The sequence below is a fragment of the Acanthochromis polyacanthus genome, chromosome 1 (assembly GCF_021347895.1).
Source record: "Acanthochromis polyacanthus isolate Apoly-LR-REF ecotype Palm Island chromosome 1, KAUST_Apoly_ChrSc, whole genome shotgun sequence".
NCBI classification, from domain to species: domain Eukaryota; kingdom Metazoa; phylum Chordata; class Actinopteri; family Pomacentridae; genus Acanthochromis; species Acanthochromis polyacanthus.
Window position 1 is genome coordinate 6,574,963 of NC_067113.1, and position 21,371 is coordinate 6,596,333.

At 40.0% G+C, this 21,371-nt stretch overlaps 1 protein-coding gene across 1 annotated transcript in view; it reads right to left on the reverse strand.

Moving 5' to 3' along the window:
• babam2 (BRISC and BRCA1 A complex member 2) overlaps positions 1-21,371 on the reverse strand; it is a 111,452-nt gene that overhangs the window by 36,553 nt on the left and 53,528 nt on the right. The window contains exon 7 of the mRNA XM_051948288.1: positions 935-1,044. Coding sequence (XP_051804248.1) covers positions 935-1,044 — 110 coding nt within the window. The remainder of the gene's footprint in view (positions 1-934; positions 1,045-21,371) is intronic.

The window sequence follows — 21,371 nt, forward strand, 5'->3', positions numbered from 1 at the left end:
AAACACATTCATACACACTAAATCTAGCAAGAAAAAAAAAGAAAAAAGAATCAAACAAAGAGAATGTGCACACTGATGCAGTACCCACACACTGCCCAGACTCAGAAAACAGTACACACACACACACACACACACACACACACACACACACACACACACACACACACACACACACACACACACACACACACACACACACACACACACACACACACACACACACACACACACACACACACACACACACACAGTTAACACCCCAGATGTCTGCAGACATCCAGTCATCCGTAGCTCAGACGCTGTGTGTCATCCATCTCATTTTTGTTCTTTCCTTATTGTTTTTGAGAAACCGACTGATGAGTCCAGACACTGGGACGCAGGATTATTCACAGTGACATAATATGCCGCTAGATTCACAGCACACTCACACTAATCCAGCAACTATATCTCGCATCCTCGAAATCAAAAACAGCGCAGAATGGACCTCCTTCGGCTGAAGGTCTCTCTATAAGTCAGTTACTGCAACAAACTTTGCAGACTTTTTTAAAGAAAGTCTCTGCCCTAAGAGAAGTGTGTCTGATTTAAGGGGAATGTCAACTTAAAACAGAATGTACACATGAGAGATGTAACTGTAGAGTGGCACAACTACAATCTATAACTTTCTATGAAATAATATGACTGTGAATATCAATGGCAGACCTGCTGTATGTGAAAGAGTATACCATTTTTGTTATACTACAATGAAAAAAAGTTTTCAGTTGAGAAAAAGAGGCTGATAATCACACAAAAATTTGAAGATGCAGCTGAACCGTGTTCAGTGTGTGATTAGGGATTTTTTGAGGCTCAAAAAAAAAATCTTTAAAATTTCTGTCTGCACCAACACATACATGTTACCAAGTTGACAACAGACCGAAAGACTTTTGAATGTACTTACTGTTCAATGCTGGGCGAAAGGTACAATTTAGGGAAGACCTGGGTAGCCTCAGCATCCTCAAAGCTCACTGACAGAAGGGCCACATCCTCTCCAGGGTCCAGTGCTGTGTCCTATGTAAGAAAAAGACAGAATGGTAATACTATTTAAAAAACAAAACAAAACTATTCACAGGCAATGCTTCAATTGAACACGGGTTTGAACTGATTCCCATAACCCATGGCTACCATTGTTATATTTATTTTCTAACTAGCAATCTAAGTTGATAAAATTCACAAATCAGGTAAATGATCAAAGGTACAACTGGTTTGCAACATAGATGTTTGCTGTGCTCTGGTATGGAACACAGAAAAAACATATGGGCTTTTGATGAATGTTTTCCTTAAGGGTTTGCTGTGACTGTGGTTTTCATAGGATGCAACGGCGTGCTACGCACTGGGCTACAACACCGTTTCAATGAGACTTAAGTGGTTGACAAAATTTACATTTAAACATAAACCTGCCTTTATAGATGTCTATGGAAATCTCTTATTTTGTGTTTGTCCTGACAATGAGTAGATGCATTGTTATGAGCTTTAGTACAGACATTCAGCTCTCTTGACGACCCTCTGTAATGTTCCATTTGGCATCATCATCTGGTCAAAATTCTGACTGGTCCAGTAGTCATCTGTAGCCTCAGCCATGCGTTATGTTTGGCCCTGATCGTTTAAACGCTAGCGTAGGGACATGGTAAAGTAAGACGGCTGATGTATCTCCTGACATCAGTATGTATTCATTGCCATTTTTAGCATGTTATTATTTTAATCAATACAGATGTCTACAAAGGTTGCATAACTTTTGTGTTTTATTCATACAGACATTCATGTAACCCAAATCATCTTTTTTTTCCTTTCTACTTTTTATTTATAATTTCCAGAATACAAACACAACAAAACATAGTAACACAGAACAGGGGGGGACACACATGCTCTTTATGCTTAAAAATCCAAATTATTACGTGTCATGTGGTGTATAATCCATCATCCTTTTTTGGAAGTCAGTCCATTTTTCCCATCGTTGATGATAAGACTTTGCTTTGTTTCTTAGGTAATGAGTCAGTTTTTCCATAGAAAGAATCTCCTCTACTAATTCCAACCAGTTTGTTAGTGTAGGGGGGTCGCTTTTCAGCCAATTCCTGGTGATGGTCTTCTTGCTTGCCAATATCAGGATTTTAAACAAGTAGAGGTCCTTCGTGGGAATAATGCCTTGTGGGATCAAGCCTAAATACACTTTAGGGATCTTACAACCAAAAATCTCATCAAGAGTCTGCATAACTGTGTCCCAAAAAGGTTGTATCTTTGCACAGAGCCAAAAGATATGTGAATCGTTGGCGTTCAGAGTACCACATTGCCTCCAACAGGTCTGCTGTGAATTTAATAGTTTGTTTTTGATCTGGGGTGTAATGAAAAAGCGCATCAAGTTTTTCCACCCAAATTCTCTCCACCTTCTGGAGCATGTAGATGTTTGTTGTGTTTTACACATAGAATACCAATCACTCTCTGATATAGTTATACCAAATTCAAATTCCCATTTGGCTTTGACATAAAATGAGTTACAGCCATTCCATTTCTGTAGACTCTTGTACAATTTAGATACAACCCCTGAGGGGGTGTTCTTGTACGCACCAGTCAGAATCCCGATCACTTTATTGCCCTCTGCTGTGATTCCCGGTTTAATTTCTGTGTTATAAAAATGCCTGAGTTGTAGGTATCTGAATGGATCTCCATTGGCCAGCTGAAATTCTTTAAGTTTTTCAAAGGTTTTAAATTTGTTACTCTCTAAAAGTGTACAAACAGCTGTTATACCCTTTTCATTCCACCTGCCAAATGTTTTATCTATTAGTCCAGGTTTGAATCTAGGAGTCTGCAAGGGCCAAATTAAAAGTTTGCCATCTCCTTCCAGATTATACTTTTTAACCACCTCGTACCAAGTCTTAAATGAGTCTTCCAAAATGCTACTCTCTTTAGTTTGTCCTCTAATTTATTTTTCTCCTAATTTTGTCTGGGGTTGAGATGGTGCAAGTTTCAACTCAATCTGTTTCCATTTTGCTTGGTACTCCGGGGAGCACCAATAGACAATATATCTCAATTGGGCTGCAAAATAATATTCTCGAATATTTGGGAGTGCTAAACCACCCCGCTCCTTGTCAATTTGGAGGGTCTTAAATTTTATTCTTGGTCGTCAACCGGCCCATATGAACCGAGATATCCATTTGTCCCATGCAGAAAATTAAGCTTCTGGGATTCTGACTGGTAATGATGAGAAGAGGTATAAATATCTAGGTAGTACATTCATTTTCATCACTTCCATTCTTGAACTAAAGTCTAATCCTAATGCTGACCATTTTGCTATGTCTTTCTGTATATTGTTATTAATAATATTATAATTCACTTCATATAGTTTACTCAAATCTTGTGTTAGAATCACTCCAAGATATTGTATAGATTGTGCTTCCCATTTTAATTTATAGGCCTGTCTGGTTTCTTTGCTGGCTTTGTAATTCAGAGGAAGGATTTGTGTTTTATTAATATTTACTTTATAGCCTGACATCTTACCATAATCATCTAGAATTGACATCAGTATTGGGAGAACTGTGTCTGGGTTCTGGAGGTAAGTAATAATATCATCTGCAAAGAGCCTTATGACATGTTCCTCATTAGCTATAACAATTCCTCTCAGATCTTCATTTTGTCTGATAGCTTGAGCTAGAGGCTCAATAAATAAAGCAAATAGGGAAGGGCTGAGACAGCATCCCTGGCGTGTGCCTCTGGAAAGTTCAAACTTTCTCGACAGATGGCCATTTATTTTTATCTGAGCTATGGGCTCTTTGTATAATGATTGAATACATTTGACAAATTTATTGTTGAAACCAAACCTCTCCAATACTCTATATAAAAATTGCCAACTGACCCTGTCAAAGGCCTTCTCTGCGTCCAGGCTTACGAGGGCCGCTGAAAGGTGTTGTCTATTTGTTTGGTCAATAATATGAAGGGTCCGTCTAATATTATCCTGTGTTTGTCGTCCTTTTTAAAATCCAGTCTGATCTTCATTAAGTCTAATAAGATAGATTCTAGCCGTCTTGAAATTATGGATGTGAATAATTTATAGTCTACGTTTAGTATAGAAATAGGACGATAGGATCCACAGCATTCTTTATTTTTGCCTTCTTTTGGGATGACAGATACCACAGCCTCTCTCCAAGATGGTGGTGTTACTGCTTTGCTGAGCGACCAGTTAAAGGAGTCGAGCATAACAGAAGCTATGTCCTCTCTAAAGATTCTATACCGTTCATTAGGGAAACCATCACTTCCAGGGCATTTATTCGATTTCAATTTTCCTATTGCCAAGTCCAGCTCCTTTTTGTTATAGGTGCTGTTAAGAGACTGTTTTGTGTTGTTCCTATAGCTGGGAGATCTAGTGTTAATAAATACTGTTTAATTCTTTCATCCTCAACCATTTCGGGTTGTGAGTATAATGATTCATAGTAGTTTGTAAATGTTTCAAGAATTTCATCCGGATCTTGCGTTACTCTGTTAGATAGAGGGTTTTTAATTCTATGTATTGCATGCTTATTTTGTTGAGACCTTAAACGTTTTGCTAATATCTTTGTTGCCTTCGGTCCTGACTCATAGAATGTCTGTTTAGCAAATCTCAGTTTCTTTTCTAATTCGTCTTTTAAGTTGTTATTAATTTGCTCTCTCAGCTCCCTTAACTGTCCAAACAGTCCTTCATTCTTGTGCTTTTGGAGTTGTTTCTCTAGATTTCTTATTTTTTCTTGCAGTTTCTCATAGTTTGCCCTCTTAACATGATTTAAATAGGCTGTTCTAGATATAAGTTTACCTCTCATTATTGCTTTGATAGTGTCCCATAGTATTGTTGGGTCTACTTGACCATTATCATTGTCATTAATACAGTCCTTAATTTCTCTCTTAACCTCCTTTATCACACTTTCGTTGTTTAAAATACCAATATTTAGTTTCCACAATGTTTGTTTGGGTGTGTTGCTCAAACTGATGGTGATGGAAATTGCATTGTGATCTGAGATGTCTGCGGTTCCTATTGAACACTCTTACTCTGTGTCTATCTATGTTGTTCATTAAAAAATAGTCTATTCTCGAGTGCATCCGGTGAACAGCTGAATAGTGGGTAAAATCTCTTTCTCTTGTATGGAGGTTTCGCCAAACATCAAACAAACCTGCTTCTTTAATTAACAAATTGAGATCTTTTGATTTAACAGGCTTGTGCTTTCTTGGGCTTGTTGTATCAATAGAGTAATTCAGAACTGTATTCCAGTCTCCTGCACACACTAGGATGCCCTCTGATTCTGATGCTATTGTGTCAAATAAATCTCTAAGGAAACTCCTCTCGGCCTCTGGTGGAGCGTATATGTTTACTAATGTGACCACTGTATTATCTATCTGTCCTTTCGTAATTATATATCTGCCCTCTTTATCTCCCTTTCCCATAATAAAATCAAAATTAACAGAGTTAGAAATAAGAGTGACAACTCCTCTCTTCCGACTATTCTTACAGGAACTGAAGTAGGAGTTGGAATACCCAAATTTACACAATTTTTTGTGTTCTTGACAAGACATATGGCTCTCCTGTAAAAATATGACCTGAGCTTTTTCTTTTTTCATTTTTGCTAAAACCTTACTCCTCTTTACTGGGTTGCTAAGACCATTCACATTTACAGAAACAATTTTTAAATTATTTGAGCCCATGGTGCTTGTAAAAGGATCCTAATGAGAGAGTGTACCCCCTGAACTGAACAACAACAACTTTATGAACAACAAAACATGTAAAAGAACAGACCTCCAAAGGAGGAGCCCTCTGCTCCTCCTCACCTGTGACCTCGTTGGAAGGTCGAGGGAAAAACCTCTCACTAAGAGAGGGCCCGGTCTTGAGGGTGATTGTAGAGTCAGATAACATGAACTCCATCCTCCTATTAGTCCAACTTATGTTCGATTATAAGGAAACAGCTTCTCCCTGGTGCTAAAGTGACACTAATGGCCTACATATTGAATTAAAAGTACATTTTGAGTTACCGTTGTGAGTCGAACAAATTCAGTCCGCAGACCTTTACACAGCATGACCCCGTTGAAACTCCAGGAGTCTGTCCCTCGCTCTCTGGGTGGCCGCTGATCCTCTCTCCCGGCGTCCCGATACCTGTCGCCATCCTAACAGCTCCCGGAGCCGCTCCACACTGCTACATGGCTTCTCCGCTCTCGCCGGCTCCTCCATGTGGAAATCGCGGCTCTTCAGCTCCCTCATTACCTCCGCTGCACTGGAGTAAGTCTTAACTCCGGTGGTCCAATGAATCCGCATACTCGTGTAGGGTGTTTGAAAGCGGATGCCTTTTTCTTTCAAGACTTTCTTTATCTCTCCGTACTCCTTGCGTCTTTTTACGATCTCCGCTGCATAGTCGTGGTCGAAAAACAGTGTCCTGTTACTCAGCTGTATTTTCCCCTTCTTCCACGCTTCTTTCAGAACCAACTCCTTGGTAGTAAACTCCAGGAAATTAATGATTATTGGTCTCGGTGGGGCCTCTGGTCTGGGTTTGAAGGTGGGTGAGCGGTGGGCTCGCTGAATCTTTAAATCCAGGTCTTGAGGTAATGGCAGCTCCCTCTTCAGGAGACCCTCGATGAATTGCGAGACCGAGTTTCTTTCCTCGCCCTCGGCTACTCCAAATACTCGTAGATTGTTCCTTCTCGACCGGGATTCTAGATCAGTTAGCTTCCTCTGCAGACTCTGGTTTTGCTCCAAGCAGGAACAGAGGGCCTCGGTGGCCTCCACCACCCACGCCTCCACCTGTTCCACCCGGGACTCCGCTTCGCCGACTCGTTCAGACAAGCCCTGCACATCGGTAGTTAATTTGTCGAGTTTACCATTGATTTCTTGACCCAACCGGTTGATTTCCTGTCGTAGATTATCGTTATCCCCCTTCAAGCCCTCTTTTAGCTCTTTTATCGCTGATATAATGTCCCCGCTTGCTCCGGCGCTGTGCATTCCGTCGGTGGCTGTATCTGTATAGCCGGAGCTAGCTTGCTCTGCTTCGATGATGCTTGTCTTTGCCGAAATGCCTTTAGTTTGAGACTTTGACATCTTCCCTCCTCTTTTAGGGCCTGTGGTGGTTTTCCTCCCACTCATCTATCGTTTTGGTACCCACTTTTACGTTAACGAGTTGTTCAGTGGGTGCTTTTGTAAAAAAGCTGGGAGAGCTGCTTCGCGTGTGTCTGTCTACTCCATTAACCAAACCGGAAGTCCAACCCAAACCATCTTTTATGTTTAAATCGCATTTTTTTTCTTTTACATGTGCATAACTAGTGATTAAAATCGCAAAATGCTGGTAATCTAGACTCAGCACTGTAATAATATCGAATGTATACACAGATGGAAGACTGAAACTGCCACTGTGTATGTAATCAAATAGTAATTTGGCTTGATATGAATTGCAGTAAACTGCACCTAACTGGAAAACATGAGTTATTTTTAAGTTCTGCAGTATTAATTTTTGTAAAGCCAAACATTAACAGATTATAACATTTTTGAAATTTAGGAAAAAAATAGAACCCAGAGGATTGCACATTTCTAAGAGTACACAACAAGTGTGCAAGTCCCAAAATACCGAAGGAGTTTAAAAAAAAGCAAAGAGGAAAGACACCAGAAGAAACATCTGTTTCGTTTCATGCCACGTTAGCTTCAACAGCTGCACCATGAGGCTGAGCTGATGACTGGGAGCACCAATCAAATCATGTGTGAGATGGATGCAGAGGCCACCCGGAGCTGCTCACTACAACCCTCATCTGTCTCTCTGAGGTTCTAATTTCTGATTCTGTGATGTTTTTCCTAGAGCATGGCTACTTCCCAGGCACTATCATTAGTGCAATTCCCCATCAAGTACCATTCTGGACTCTCTCTCCCGACAGAGGCTGGGCAGCGTTAATCAAATGTCTTACAGATGGTTTGAACTCATCCATTTGTTATAATCGCTGCCCGCCGTAGTGCGAGGAAATCTAACCACCATACATGATGGACAGAGGCACAGTGCAACCAGTTTGCAGCAAAACAGCCTCCAACTTGATCAGGCTTTTTAACTAATTAAACACGCTTTGGTCTGCTGATAACTAAACTAAACTGACCACTGGTTTGAAAAATATGGGCTTGAGTGGGCGGAAAGATAAATTCCTTCACTGAACATATGCTCTCCAAGTGGAGTGGAAGTAAATTCTCTGCATGTAATCTAATGATTTTGGCCAATGTGCTTAATTAAAGAAAAAAATAATGAATTAATCAAAATCTATAAAATCAATAAAAATGAGTTGCAGCCCCAAGTGTATGACCAATGTCAGAGGCACAGGAAGCATGGATTCCAAATAAAAGCATCTTTAATGAGCAGTTCTTGATTCTACAATGCATTTATACTGTAACACATGCTGATCCAAGTCACAATAAGGGCTGGAGCTCTGCTCACTGTCACGCAGTCTGCCTTGTCGCAGCAGATACATTAGGGGGTAAAGACATAATAAGTAGAAGGGAGGCAGAGAAAGACAACAGGGTGTGTGGCATCCAAAAGTGTTGCCTGATGGAATCAGCTCACATCAATATAGTGTGCATCAGTAAACAAGAACTGCTCTCTGTCTCACAGCAGCGCTCGCGGCTTCTGCCGCTGACAATATGGGACAGATATGAACAGGCATGGAGACGTGGGGCCGGGGTGGGCGTGGGGTTGGGAAAAAGATTGTTTTGCTCCAGTTTGTAGCTGTCAAGTCCTGTTCTCATCTTTAAAGGTGATTTAATGGATGCCTCCTTTGGACTGGGAAAGAGTAAACAGATGGATGAGAACCAACAGGAAGGTGAGAGGGCCAAAAGAGGAACATGGGACAGCTCTGCATGGCTGCAGTGGACCATCCCTCGATTCGGTCAGACCAAGGGCGCCGTTGAAGGGAGAGCCTTTTTATGGAATGATTCAGACTCATCTTGTCCCAGAAGACAGCGAAGAGCTGTCACAAGTCATATTGTATCAGTGAAACAAACAAACCAAAACTAAAGGCAGACCCTTTAACTTTTAGCTATTGCCATTTTAAATTAATGTGCTGTGGAAAAAACGGAACTACATAGATAAAAATAGCTGTTTTGTCTTGTTTAGTTTACTAAATAGCAAACTTTTGTTTGACTATTTTATCACAGTACTTTTACGTAAAACTGAAAACTAACAAACATGGTCCACATACTACATATTCAAGGTTGATCACAGTAATCTTTTCCCATGTATTACATGTTATTTTAAAAACTCTAAAAGTCTATAGTCATTCTACCGGCTGTCTGGGCTGACTTCAGCTTCAACAATACTTTCATGGAAATGCTAATGATCGCTTTCTGTAATTTTACCATGCTTACCATCATAGCTGTTGCCACATGGAAACAGTCTGGTACAAAAAATGTTTTAGTCTTTTTTTTCCATAACTCCTTTTTTCCATAATATTAGGGCTTAGGGTTTGGCATAATTAAAAGTGAGCAGGTGCAGTCATAGGGCGGTCCACAGAGCTTTAGCTCAGGCTATGCCTTTTTGTTCATTTTAGAGGAGCGTTCGAGTGACATCACGGAAGTTTGGTTAATGACCAAACAGCATGAACTGTATAAAAAGATGGACGAAGTATTGGACTGCTTAAAAAATTACCCCGATAAATAGGTACGAAGAAATATCACCAGATTGAAGTGATTAAAATTCGTGCAGAGGGTATATAAATGTATGTACTAAATTTTAGACAAATTTATCCAGTGCTCATTCAAAGGCACAAATGTCAACCTCATATTGATGCTAAAGGAAATGTCAGAGGTTCATCAATGTCTGTACGAAACTTCAGGGCAATTCATCTAATGACTGCCAAGATTGACTGAAAATGAAACTAAATGATCGACCTAAACTAAATTGTGGCTGATAAAATCGTTAAATGTTTGAAAAGAGCACAAGAAAGACAGATGCCAAGGAAAGGTTCTTTCTTGTATGCCACAACAGACATGTTTTCTATTCTTTTTTTGTAGAATATCGAAGTAGATACAAAGATTACTAAAACAATATGTGACCTTTAAACTGTCCAATTGGTGAAAACAGAAAAGGTAAAGCAGCTGTCCTGATCATCATTATCTCTGAAGGAAGGACAACAAAACAATAAGTATGCTATTTTTCACAGTCTTCATATTCATCATCATTGAACCCATGAACCCTGGTGAATAATAAAAATACTGTGGCTTTGCATGAGTACTGAGAGTGAAACAAAGAAGTTTTTCTCTGAAGCTCTCGCACTGCTCAACTTTCATTATGCAATTTTCTTGAGAAAAAGTCTCTTCTTTAGTGGGACATTTAAAGTTAATTAAAGTGCATAGGGGCAATACAAATGATTTAGTTGACAGCTGGTTTTGATTATGGAATACACAGTGTGCTGAAGGGTTGTCCTTGTAGTGTAGTGGTAATTTTGAGGCATTTGCAAACTCTCTGATGCTTTTCTTCTCTCAAAACTTTGCAAATCTATACAGGAAGCTTGTGAAAAGATATCCCAATGAGAACAAAAGTTGACCTTTTAACCTGCTTGCCTTGAAACCATTACTTAAATTGAAACAGAGGAGCATTTCCTTCTGTAATTAAATAAAAGCCCCCAAATGGCCATTAATGTTTCTCCCTTTTAACCAAATACACTTGAGGGCAACTTCTGCTTGCTTATGTAAAGAGTTACTTGAGAAGGAACATTAAAAAAAGGTTTTGCTCCACAGGGCACAGGCAGGACCTTAATGAAGAGACTTCTTCATCAGTAAATAATGAGCACTGAAATGGCCTCAGTCTGAGGACTGCAAGACAAGGAGGACGTCCTGCAGGGGTGGTGGTTGTACGTTAAGGCAGTATTTACTACATGCCCCCAGAGCATGTGACTCAAGCGCTCAAGGACTGGTTTTAAGAAAGCAAGTGAAGAGCACGTATGTGTGTGTGGACATCAAGGTTAGAGGGTGCCTCCAAGTGAAACCCTTTCACGTGGCCACCACCTCACATCTCCTGTCCTCCTTACTCTTTCAGACACATAAATACACACACACACACACACACACACACACACACACACACACACATACAGAGACAACACACGCGTGCGCACTCACACACACACGCAGACACTTTTCCTTGTGTCCGTCCTTGTGTTTCCTGATGCCCCGGCCTCTGGCATCTCCTCTGTGTCGCATGTGACAGTTTGGAAATGTGACAGCTGTCCTTATGCCAGGCCAAGTCTGGCCAAAGTCATAACACACACAAACACACTCATCCGCGAACGCCACACAGGGGCTCTACTGCAGGGCTCATACGGAGGAGGTAAGGGCACTTTGTCCGCCTTCTTCGCCCAACTTTAAATGTCATGCCCAACGTAATGGGGTGGCTTGACTGACAGCAGGGTTGTTGTGTGAGGACGTGTCCAGCTTCAAGGCGAGCAGCTTTGAGTGCCCCTGTACATATGCTGGACACAGTGCTTTGTCCCTGCACAAGTAGTGACTAGTAAGCATTTTGGAAGCCACAAAAAAATCCAGGTGGGAGATTTTTTTGCGCCCTTTGTGATTAGGAATAACTGAAAACCAGATTGAAAGCTTATCTCGCAAGAATCAACACTGGCTTCAAGCAGTAGGGGGTATATTTTGGGTGTATTTACTTGAAATGAAAGAATTACAATTGTCTGCAATGAAGGAAAACTATTTTCTTAAGTGGGAATAATATTTTCAATCAAGACAAATGCAGAAGTCAGTCGCCTCCTTGGGGTGAAGGACAATTGGTTAAGACAGTCTGGTATGCTGCAATAACAAGGACACACAGTGTTGAAACAGCTAAAAATGAGCCTCAGCCATCTTATCCAATTGCAGAGTGACAGACCATCTTCACTTATGTAGGTCCAATCCAACATATGGCATCGCGAGCCAAAGAAATTCTAATAGTATTTTAGAACGGAAGATGCCAACATACCAATGTGTGCCATCTGGAGGCAAGGAACGTAAAACCACCAGCAGTTTTTACACTTGGGCCACCTGCAGGCAATGAGTTAACACCTGCAGTTATTTAGCTTTAACACAAGTCTTTGCATTTTTGTGCGCTTGTGCGTTTAATGTCTTACATTCTATATTGTAATCCTGAAAACAGTAAGCAGTTCGTAAAATGTCACAACTTTTTTGTCAAAAACCTGAAAGAGTAAAGGCCTTTAGTAATTTAGGATGGTCTTCAGGGTGTGACATAGTGCAGTCTTTGTAACTAAAAGTATGCATTTTGGCATTATTGAATTCTCAGAGTTTAACAGTGGGCTATGGAATCAGATTATTTTACAGCCAGAAGAAGAATGTTTTACATCAAGGTCTGGTCATGATAATATTTTTAGGGTTTGTAATGTTGAACTGCATAACATTCTGCAGTTCAGCTCTATATCAGTTGCTATTCAGGTGTACATAGAAAGGATTGAAATGATAGCTCCAAATGAAAAGAAACAGGCTTAATAAAGTTCTGGCAAAACATATCTACACGATTTACATCATGGTTGCTCTTCATTCAGGGCACTACTTTCATTTCATTTGGCGGAAATTGCTGTCATTCTCCAACAAATGTCTTGTAACAAATCTTGACAATCATCTATGTTCAATGCCAAGAGTTTTCAACAGAGCAGAAACAAAAACATTGACCAGCATTACATGTTAAATAATACTTTCAGTCTTTCATAAGAATGTCTTGAATGAATGTCTGACATACTGAGTGATGTTTTTGTGTCAGCCTTTTCATAGGTTTGACAGAGCCTTACGCCATCACACCCTGAGGGGAAGAAGCGCAGGGTCAAGGTGGTAGCTGCCAAAATGTCCCATTGCATGACATGAAATGTTCTGACTGAGAAAGAGAGTTGAGGATATTGTTCCTAATGATGTGGTGCTGCTTGTTGGGAGGGGATGAGTAGAGCAGTGGTGCTCTCCAGGGGCCATGATGATCCCTCTTCCTCCACCTCAAAATACACAGCATGTAAGAGCAAGCACAAGCCACCACAAGTCAAGTGATATGCATGTTCGAGAAGACCTTGTCCTGTGTCTTTTTCAAACCCTCCTCCTTCAACAACTCCCAAGCTAATGCTGCATCTCAAGTAGTTAGATGATTAACCGGCCAACTTTGTGTCACCACATACTTGCTCCCCGTGCCAGGACTTAATTTTGACAGGAGGACAATGGGCTAGAGATTACAGAGCACAAATAGTCCACCTGGGACCATGCTGGTAGAACAGCACCCAAACACACCTAAACACAGCCCTGTTGCCACAGTCACAAAAGCTTTGTGCACCGGGTGTGTTTGCAAACTGAAGAACACAAACATGCTTGTGTGTGTGCCTCTCTCTGTGGAGAATACAGGTCATTAATGCCATATGGGTGTGGCAACAAATGATAATCTATCCCGAAAAAGTTTCCAGAATGTTCCCTACTTAGTGTGTTATGTAGCATTGTTGAACGAAAGCAAAACAGTTAATTTTGTTTATCATGCATGCATACATGTCAGTAACCGCACATTTTAACACAGTAAAATGGTATTGTAGGCTGAAGTTTCAGTACGTGACCAAGCTTCAGTTTTGGTTTGAATCACCATGAGTCAATAAGTCGATTTAATCCCATAATGAAAATAAACGTTAAACTTTTAACAAATAGAAACAGCTCAAAATTGCATTGTGCTGCCAAAGCATTAACCAATGATGTCTCCACCCCAAGAAGTCACATTCTTAGCATCCATTGCTTTTGAAATAAGACTGACTGAGACACCTATTACTGATTAATATATAATTATGGAACCAGCTTGGTCAGTAGCTTGGTCAAACATCCCTGTCAACCCTCCTGTTTTTCCTGGTATTCTTCTATGTTTTACCCCTTTCTCCCAGGACAGCTTACATGTCTTCCCATAAATGTCTTGCCTATGCCTTTCTATAAAAAGAAAGAAAAGATTGAAAATTTATCCTGTTGGCTGTAGGCACACCTGGGCCAATTTGACGTGTTTTCTAAATACCCCTTGATTACATGTTCAATGTGCAGTTTGTGTCGCGTCCCACCTCCCTCTCCTGTCAAATCAGGTGTATGTGTTTACAACCTTGATGAGAGCATTAAGCAGAAACTCTTCTGGTCACAGACAGTGAAAGTATGAAATGATGTTTGTGATTTACAGTAGCAACTGCTGTGGAAACCAGTACTGATGATATATGGGCATGGTGGCAATCCTAATAGGGACATACACTACCGCTCAAAAGTTTGGGGTCACCCCGGAAATTTCATGTTTTCCATGAAAACTCACACTTTTATTTATGTGCTAACATAACTGCACAAGGGTTTTTTTAATCATCAGTTAGCCTTTCAACACCATTAGCTAACACAATGTAGCATTAGAACACAGGAGTGATGGTTGCTGGAAATGTTTCTCTGTACCTCTATGGAGATATTCCATTAAAAATCTGCCGTTTCCAGCTAGAATAGTCATTTACCACATCAACAATGTCTTGACTGTATTTCTGATTCATTTAATGTTATCTTCATTGAAAAACAAATGTTTTTCTTTGAAAAATAAGGACATTTCTAAGTGACCCCAAAATTTTGAACAGTCGTGTATATTTATTTTTTTAAAAAGGCCATGATTATTTAGTCCCACAGTCAAGATTAAGTTACAACTCTGAATTAATGCAAGCATGATGGAAAAATAATGCATTGACAACTGCAATTTGTTAAAGATTTCACTTAAAATATTTATGCACATATCTAAGTAAATAAGAAAAGTCATCCAAGGTCCCAAAAATGAATCAGTGCAACACTGCAAACTACTCTACACATTTGAAGAACTTCAATTTGTGTTTCCTATGGTTATAAACAGTCTCCTTACAGATTTACTTGCCCATCAGCCAAAGTCTTTACGTTGTTTGTGACAATAACTGGCAGATGACCAATAAATGTGCCACTGAGACACTTAGGCAAGAGGATGAAATTTCGCTGACACACGAGTCATATGTGTGACTGTGGCCAAGTGTTACTGATAGTGTGTCACTGATAACATGTCACTGCAATGATCTGGCCTGTGTTGTACAGTCTGTGCTATTCATAAGTGTGTGATGTACAAGCTCCAAGCCACGAGGGTGACTCAAGTATGTGACTTTGCATGTAGATAACTACATGTGTGTTTCAAGAAATAAATAAATGCCTGTACTATATTCATCATCATGAATACAAAATACAGAGGGACTTGCAAGTCAGATGCGTCGTGCTGTGCTATCTTAAGGGCTCGACACACGGGGAGCGACAGTTGAGGGGGAAATGCGAAAGTCATCGCAACAGAAGATAAATTCAACACATGGTGCGCGGTGCAAAAGCACAGATCGCTTGTCTCCCTCACTTCTGATTGGCTGTGAAATTGGAGGGATTTTTTACGTTTTCAAAGAGTTTCAAGACAGAAAAGCATAAAGATGATGAGCCAGAAGATATTGCTTGATTTAGCTGAAATTTTACTATTGACATTGGCTTATAAAAGAAAGATAGTCATTAAGGGAAGGATCATAAACAATCGGGAAATCAATCACGGCTAAAATAATTTGCTCCTCCATGTTGAAAAGGGCTGAAAACAATGGTTGAAAACCGGAGTGAAAAATTAATGTATCGGAGTGGACCATAGATATGAAGATTAGATACGCCAGCACGCTGGAGCACCCGGCTAAGCGACGTGCCTACGTGGTGACCATCTTGGAGGGGGCAAAGTTCCCATTCAAAGCAATGCATGTACACTGAAAATAAATCATAATTTGCTCATTTCTCAACCGATTTTTGTGTGGTCTACTTTATTGTCAACGTCAAAACGTGCTATTGATAGAGAATATTTGATCTGAAAAAAAAAAAACACTGAAAAAGGCTTCCTACAAATGTAACCTGCAATTTTAGTTATCTTATTATTTAGGTCCAGAGGCCAGGGAATCTTTTCAGTTCAGCCATTACATATATAAATGTACTTTGATATGTAGAAAATTTTTTGAGATCAAAAGATTTAATTGCAAATGTAATCTATTTATTTATTTATATTAATTATATATATATATATATATATATATATATATATATATATATATATATTATATATATCTCTAGGCTGTTATATACATATAACAAAGAACTAGACTAGAACAGGATAGTTTATTTACATTTACAATAAACAACACAATTACAATATACAGAATTACTATCAATATTCAATTAATTAAATATTTATCTCTCTCTCTCTAGGCTGTTATAGTTGCAGCAAAGCCCTCTCCTGTCAGAGCCGCTTCCCACTTCTTCCTCAACCCATAGTCTTTGGGAAACCTACATGGAGTAAAGAAAAATTAGACAGAGAAGTAAATAAGTATACACAACAACATATTTCTGAAGAAATTAAGCTAATAAATTAAGTACAAAGAACAGAATCAGCCAATATACTGGAGACCAAAGCTATTTAATCGGAGAAGTATAACCTTGTTTGGTAACATTTCAATTATTTGAGAGCAGTCCTAAAGAATTGCCTGTAATCCCAATCAAAAAATGGGTTTGGAGGAAGAACATAGATGCTAATCTGGATATACGAGTTAGGCTTTATAACTACTACTAGGAGTATTGGTGGTATTAATAGTAATGCGACTACTACTAGTAGCAGTGGTAATACAACAACTACTGCTGCTGATACTGTCACTGCTACTACAACATGTAATACTAGTACACATGCTGATACTACTTCTACAACTCTAACAGCTACTTATACTACTACTGCTGCATGTACTTTTCGTATTACTACTACTGCTTGTATAGCTATACTACAGCTACTATTAATCGTCTGGTATTTGGTTGTCCAGCTGTTAGCTAGTGTTAGTGTTTTGCTAGTGGCTAATTATTTAGCTCTCATAGACACTCAAGAAGATTTAATAATGAAAAAAGAGCCAAAAACTATTCTTACCTGTGGAAAGTTATTTCAAGTTTCCTTGTCTTGATTGTTCGACGTAGTGTGCAACTGTATGCAGCACAATGAGCCGGCATTGTTCTTGTTTTAATTTCCATGCCACTGACTTCAATGGAAAATACTAAAACTTTGCCCCCACTAGCTTAGTGTCTCCGTAGACACGCCGCTCAGAGGGGCGTGTCGCATCTACTCTTCTTATCTATGGAGTGGACTGTACTGTGTAACTTGTGGTAAGCTCATTGGTCAGTGAGTGAAACCCTCGCTGATTGGTTGAAGCTCCAGGTGACAGCGACAAAAGTTGAACATTTTTCAACTTTCTTGTATCGCGTCGTAAGCCAGCGGGTGCACGTCTACGTGACCGCGCGTGAAATTTCACATGCACGAATGTCGCCGTCGCATTGTTGGGAGGGGGGAAAGTGATGTTCGTCTCGTCGCACAGCAGCCATAGAAAATGAATGGAGCGCGACTGTTGTCGCCTCCCGTGTGCCGAGCCCATTACTTGGCTTGTTTGACAAACTAAAAAAGCCACCTAGGGCTCACTGCAAACTTTGAGCAGAGGACTGAACACACTTGTTTGGTTATTGTGGCATTTTCTGGGGCTGATAACTGTAATTACATTAATATTGCTCCACTGACACTGTTGCGGGGTGTTTTTGTCCCACTGCACCGTTAATGAGCCCATTACGGTCATTTGCACCATTGCAGCCCCTTACACCCATTTGAGACCAATGGAGTATTGGGCTTAAATAACCATGAAATTACAAAACTTGGTTCATGACAAAAAAAATTGAGCTTTTCTGGAAAATTTGTCTCAGCTCTGGAGAAACGATCCAAACAACACCTCAGATGGCAGATTTGACAATAAACTTGCAAAATGTAATCGTTTAAAATAATAGATAAATGGAAAATTGAATGCATGATTTTAACACCATCTGTTTGAAAAATAATTTACATCATTACTTAGATTTCAGATTCTCCTTCTTTAGGATGAGTAGCTATGATGATTTCATTTGTGCTTCGGCACATCGCTTCAAAGAAATTAAGGAATAGGGAGAAGTGAAACCTTGGCAGAGATCGTCTTGCTTACTGTGGTGCTTTTTGAATTCACTGGTAAGCCAAAGACCAAGACTCATAAATGAGCAGAGACAAGCAACATATAGGAACACAATTTCACCCTGAAGCCATCAAACGCACAGAGAAGGACAAGGATTTTGGACTTAAATGAAAGCTGACTAACGTCAGGAATGAAGTGAGAAAAATAAAACAACAAAGCATTAGGAAGACGAACATCTGGAGGTGTTACAGAAAAATAACATATAGATAGTGTACAACTTGACAGAGAGCGAAGGCGGAAAGTAGGCCAGATGGAAGTAATTCCATGGAGGCGTGGAGAAGTGTGGGGGGACGGAGGAGGAAGAAGAGGAGGGTGGGGGGATATTCTCCTGAGACTGTAATGCTGGAAACCTCTGATGCTCAGCTGGGGGTACAAGCAGGTGGGTGGGAATCTTCGTTTGGAGACACAGTGTGGGTGGTTATGGATGGGGGGAGAGTCAGGATGGGTGATGGTGGATTGTAGACGTGCAGAAGGAGACAGGAGGTGGGCATGACCTTTGGTATCCAGAAGTCATATAGGGGTCACCAGAGAATTGGTGCTCTCTTACCACCCGTCCTAAGGCTGTGATTCCTCTTTAACACTCCACAGAGAACGCTGAGGTGTGCTCTTTCATCCCCTTAAACAATATTTTACTATTTACTTCTACACTACAAAAGGAGGCGACGAAAGCTTCCGATGTTACATGTCTTTGCAGATATTGGCACAAGATATCTCATGATTTCCTCATATAGAAGATGAGTGCTTTATCTATTTATATCTGCTCATGGGCACGTAACAAACATCAATGAAAGGGGGGTTGGGGAGGGCAAAAATGAAATCTTTCCTTGAATAAAGAGAAAATCACTGTGATAGTCTAAACTCAAGAGCAATAAATGCTACGCTCACTGAATGCACTTCATGTTTTCAGCATAAAAACACATTCTAAATGGATAAGGCTATTTAACAAAGACAAACAAGTTGCCTCAGGTGTCATCACCACTAAAATGAGATGTAGAAAATCTGTTCCCTGATTATATATCAGCTATGACATCATGATGCAAGAGATGACTCAGATACAGTGAGGAATATGTTATTTATCATGTGCAAACAATTATCAATTCATCAGCGTCAGAGGCATTCTGCGGCATTAGTCACTGCATATGGTCCCACACCTAGCTATGATATGATACGGAAAGACTTAATAGGCCAAATGTGTGTCATCATCAGTGGGATGAGAGTGTGCCAAGGTGTTTCCGATGAATTCTCACTTCTGATGACGACCATGTAGTAGCTTAGTTTGATGGTGCTGCATAAAGGAAAACTACTATGAGAAACAGATAAATATGAAAGAAAGAAAGAAAGAAAGAAAGAAAGAAAGAAAGAAAGAAAGAAAGAAAGAAAGAAAGAAAAGGTCAAGGAGCTAAAGTTTTCCGTTGTTGCTAAGCATCTCATCATGCAGCGAGGCTCTGGTGCCACTAGTCATGTGTCACAACAAGGAATGATAGAGAATGTCTGACTCCTCCACCTTAGGGCATGACCTTTCTGACAGCCCCGTCTGTCAATGCAGCACCAGGGTTGATGCTACGAGTGATGGGTCAGCGGATGGAAGTGCCGTGGAGGTGAAGACACGGTACACAAAGCAACTGCCACATGGATCCAAATGAACAACCGAACCCTTTGCCCTTGTCATACTATGGCATCTCCTGAATGCAAGCACTGGAAATTTTAATGATACAAAGTAAAGCATCATGACATCTGAATGAAAAGATAGTTTGAAGGCTCTGCACAGTTGCTATTTATCGTGATTAGAGGTCTGCTAAGGCTGAAACAGGGTGGAGCGGAGCTGAAAATGATCTAAGATTACCAGACATTATGTACTAACAAGAAAAACAACACTACAGGATGGACTAGATGGTAACATATGACGTGAAAGATGCCTATATGGAATGATATGTGCTTCCTTTACTGTCTCTCAAACAACATCATCACTAGCAGTGAAAAACAGTCCTCGGGAGTCACAACAGTAACGTAAGCTGTCACTGCTTTACTGGCAACGCACACACGTGTGAACTCAAATCCAATCACTAACAGCAGCAGATGATGAAAAATAGAAGAGAGGTAGACAAACTATTTAAGTGGTATGAATTTGTGGCTGCAAAACAAACCTATTCCAGCACCTGAGAAAAATGCCAAATTTGACCAGTATGTGTCTCTTCAACATGAAGACGCTAGCTACTGACCCAAATCCAAAACAAACAGCTAAAAATCAGATACCATTAGCTGCTTCATTTTCCAATTACTCCCTGCATAGCAAGATAGAGCACAGGAGGAAGCAAATTACAGGAAATTTTGCATTTTTATGTTGAGAAAGACATGGCATCCTGCCTGGTAAGTGCTGCTATTTTGTTATTGTTGCACAGCAACCTGGGGATTCTCTTTACAATATTTTCACTATGTAAATGGATAATAGCCTTGATAATGGTGTCTTTCTTGCACATATAGTTTTAGCTACTGGGGAAAGACATAGAGACTATTTTTGAATTATGTTTTGTCTTGAGTTAATGTCAAGAATGAAAAGCAGACTGATTGTAATAATATAATAATATCTAAGGCAAGATTTTCCTGTCCTATGACCCAGCCTTAGGTACAGGCCTCAGTCACACTTGGGTCAGTCTTTGCAGGGTCTGATCCACTGCATGTAGGTTGCGGGTTTAAGCCTGTTATTATCTTTGTGTTACTGTGTTTTTCCCCAAAACTTTCCTCCGTCAATATTTTGAGTGAACACCGAAGCTGCATCCTTAACTTTGCCCTGCCCATGACAGCTGTGATTGGTAGAAAGAAACACAAACAAGCCTGAGTGTTTTTCCTTCTAACAGAATGAGACTAGTCTCTGCAGGTATTTGTGACACCAGCTATTTACTTCCAGTAAAGCAAACAGAATTAACAAATTCAAGAATGTGCTTTAATTTTTTGAGTGAACTTTGGTCTTTTATAGCAAATTTGAAGGCCTTTGTAAGACAGTAAGCCTCTCCAGTATCCAGCCCGTAGCTCTTTGTCATGATGGACATTCTGATCTCTGATAGCAAGAAAAGCAGAGGTGTAACAAATAATGGTTTTCAATTATGGCTGTTTCAGTTAAGGCTAAGCCATGATTCTTTGGCTCAAGAATACAAGCAAGTTGGTATCCATATTTATCCATCTTAGCTTCGAACACCTCTGCCCCTACTCTACCTCTAGAAGTCTCAGATACTCTGAACATCCATCCATCCATTTTCTGTACACCACTTTATCCTCCGTAGGGT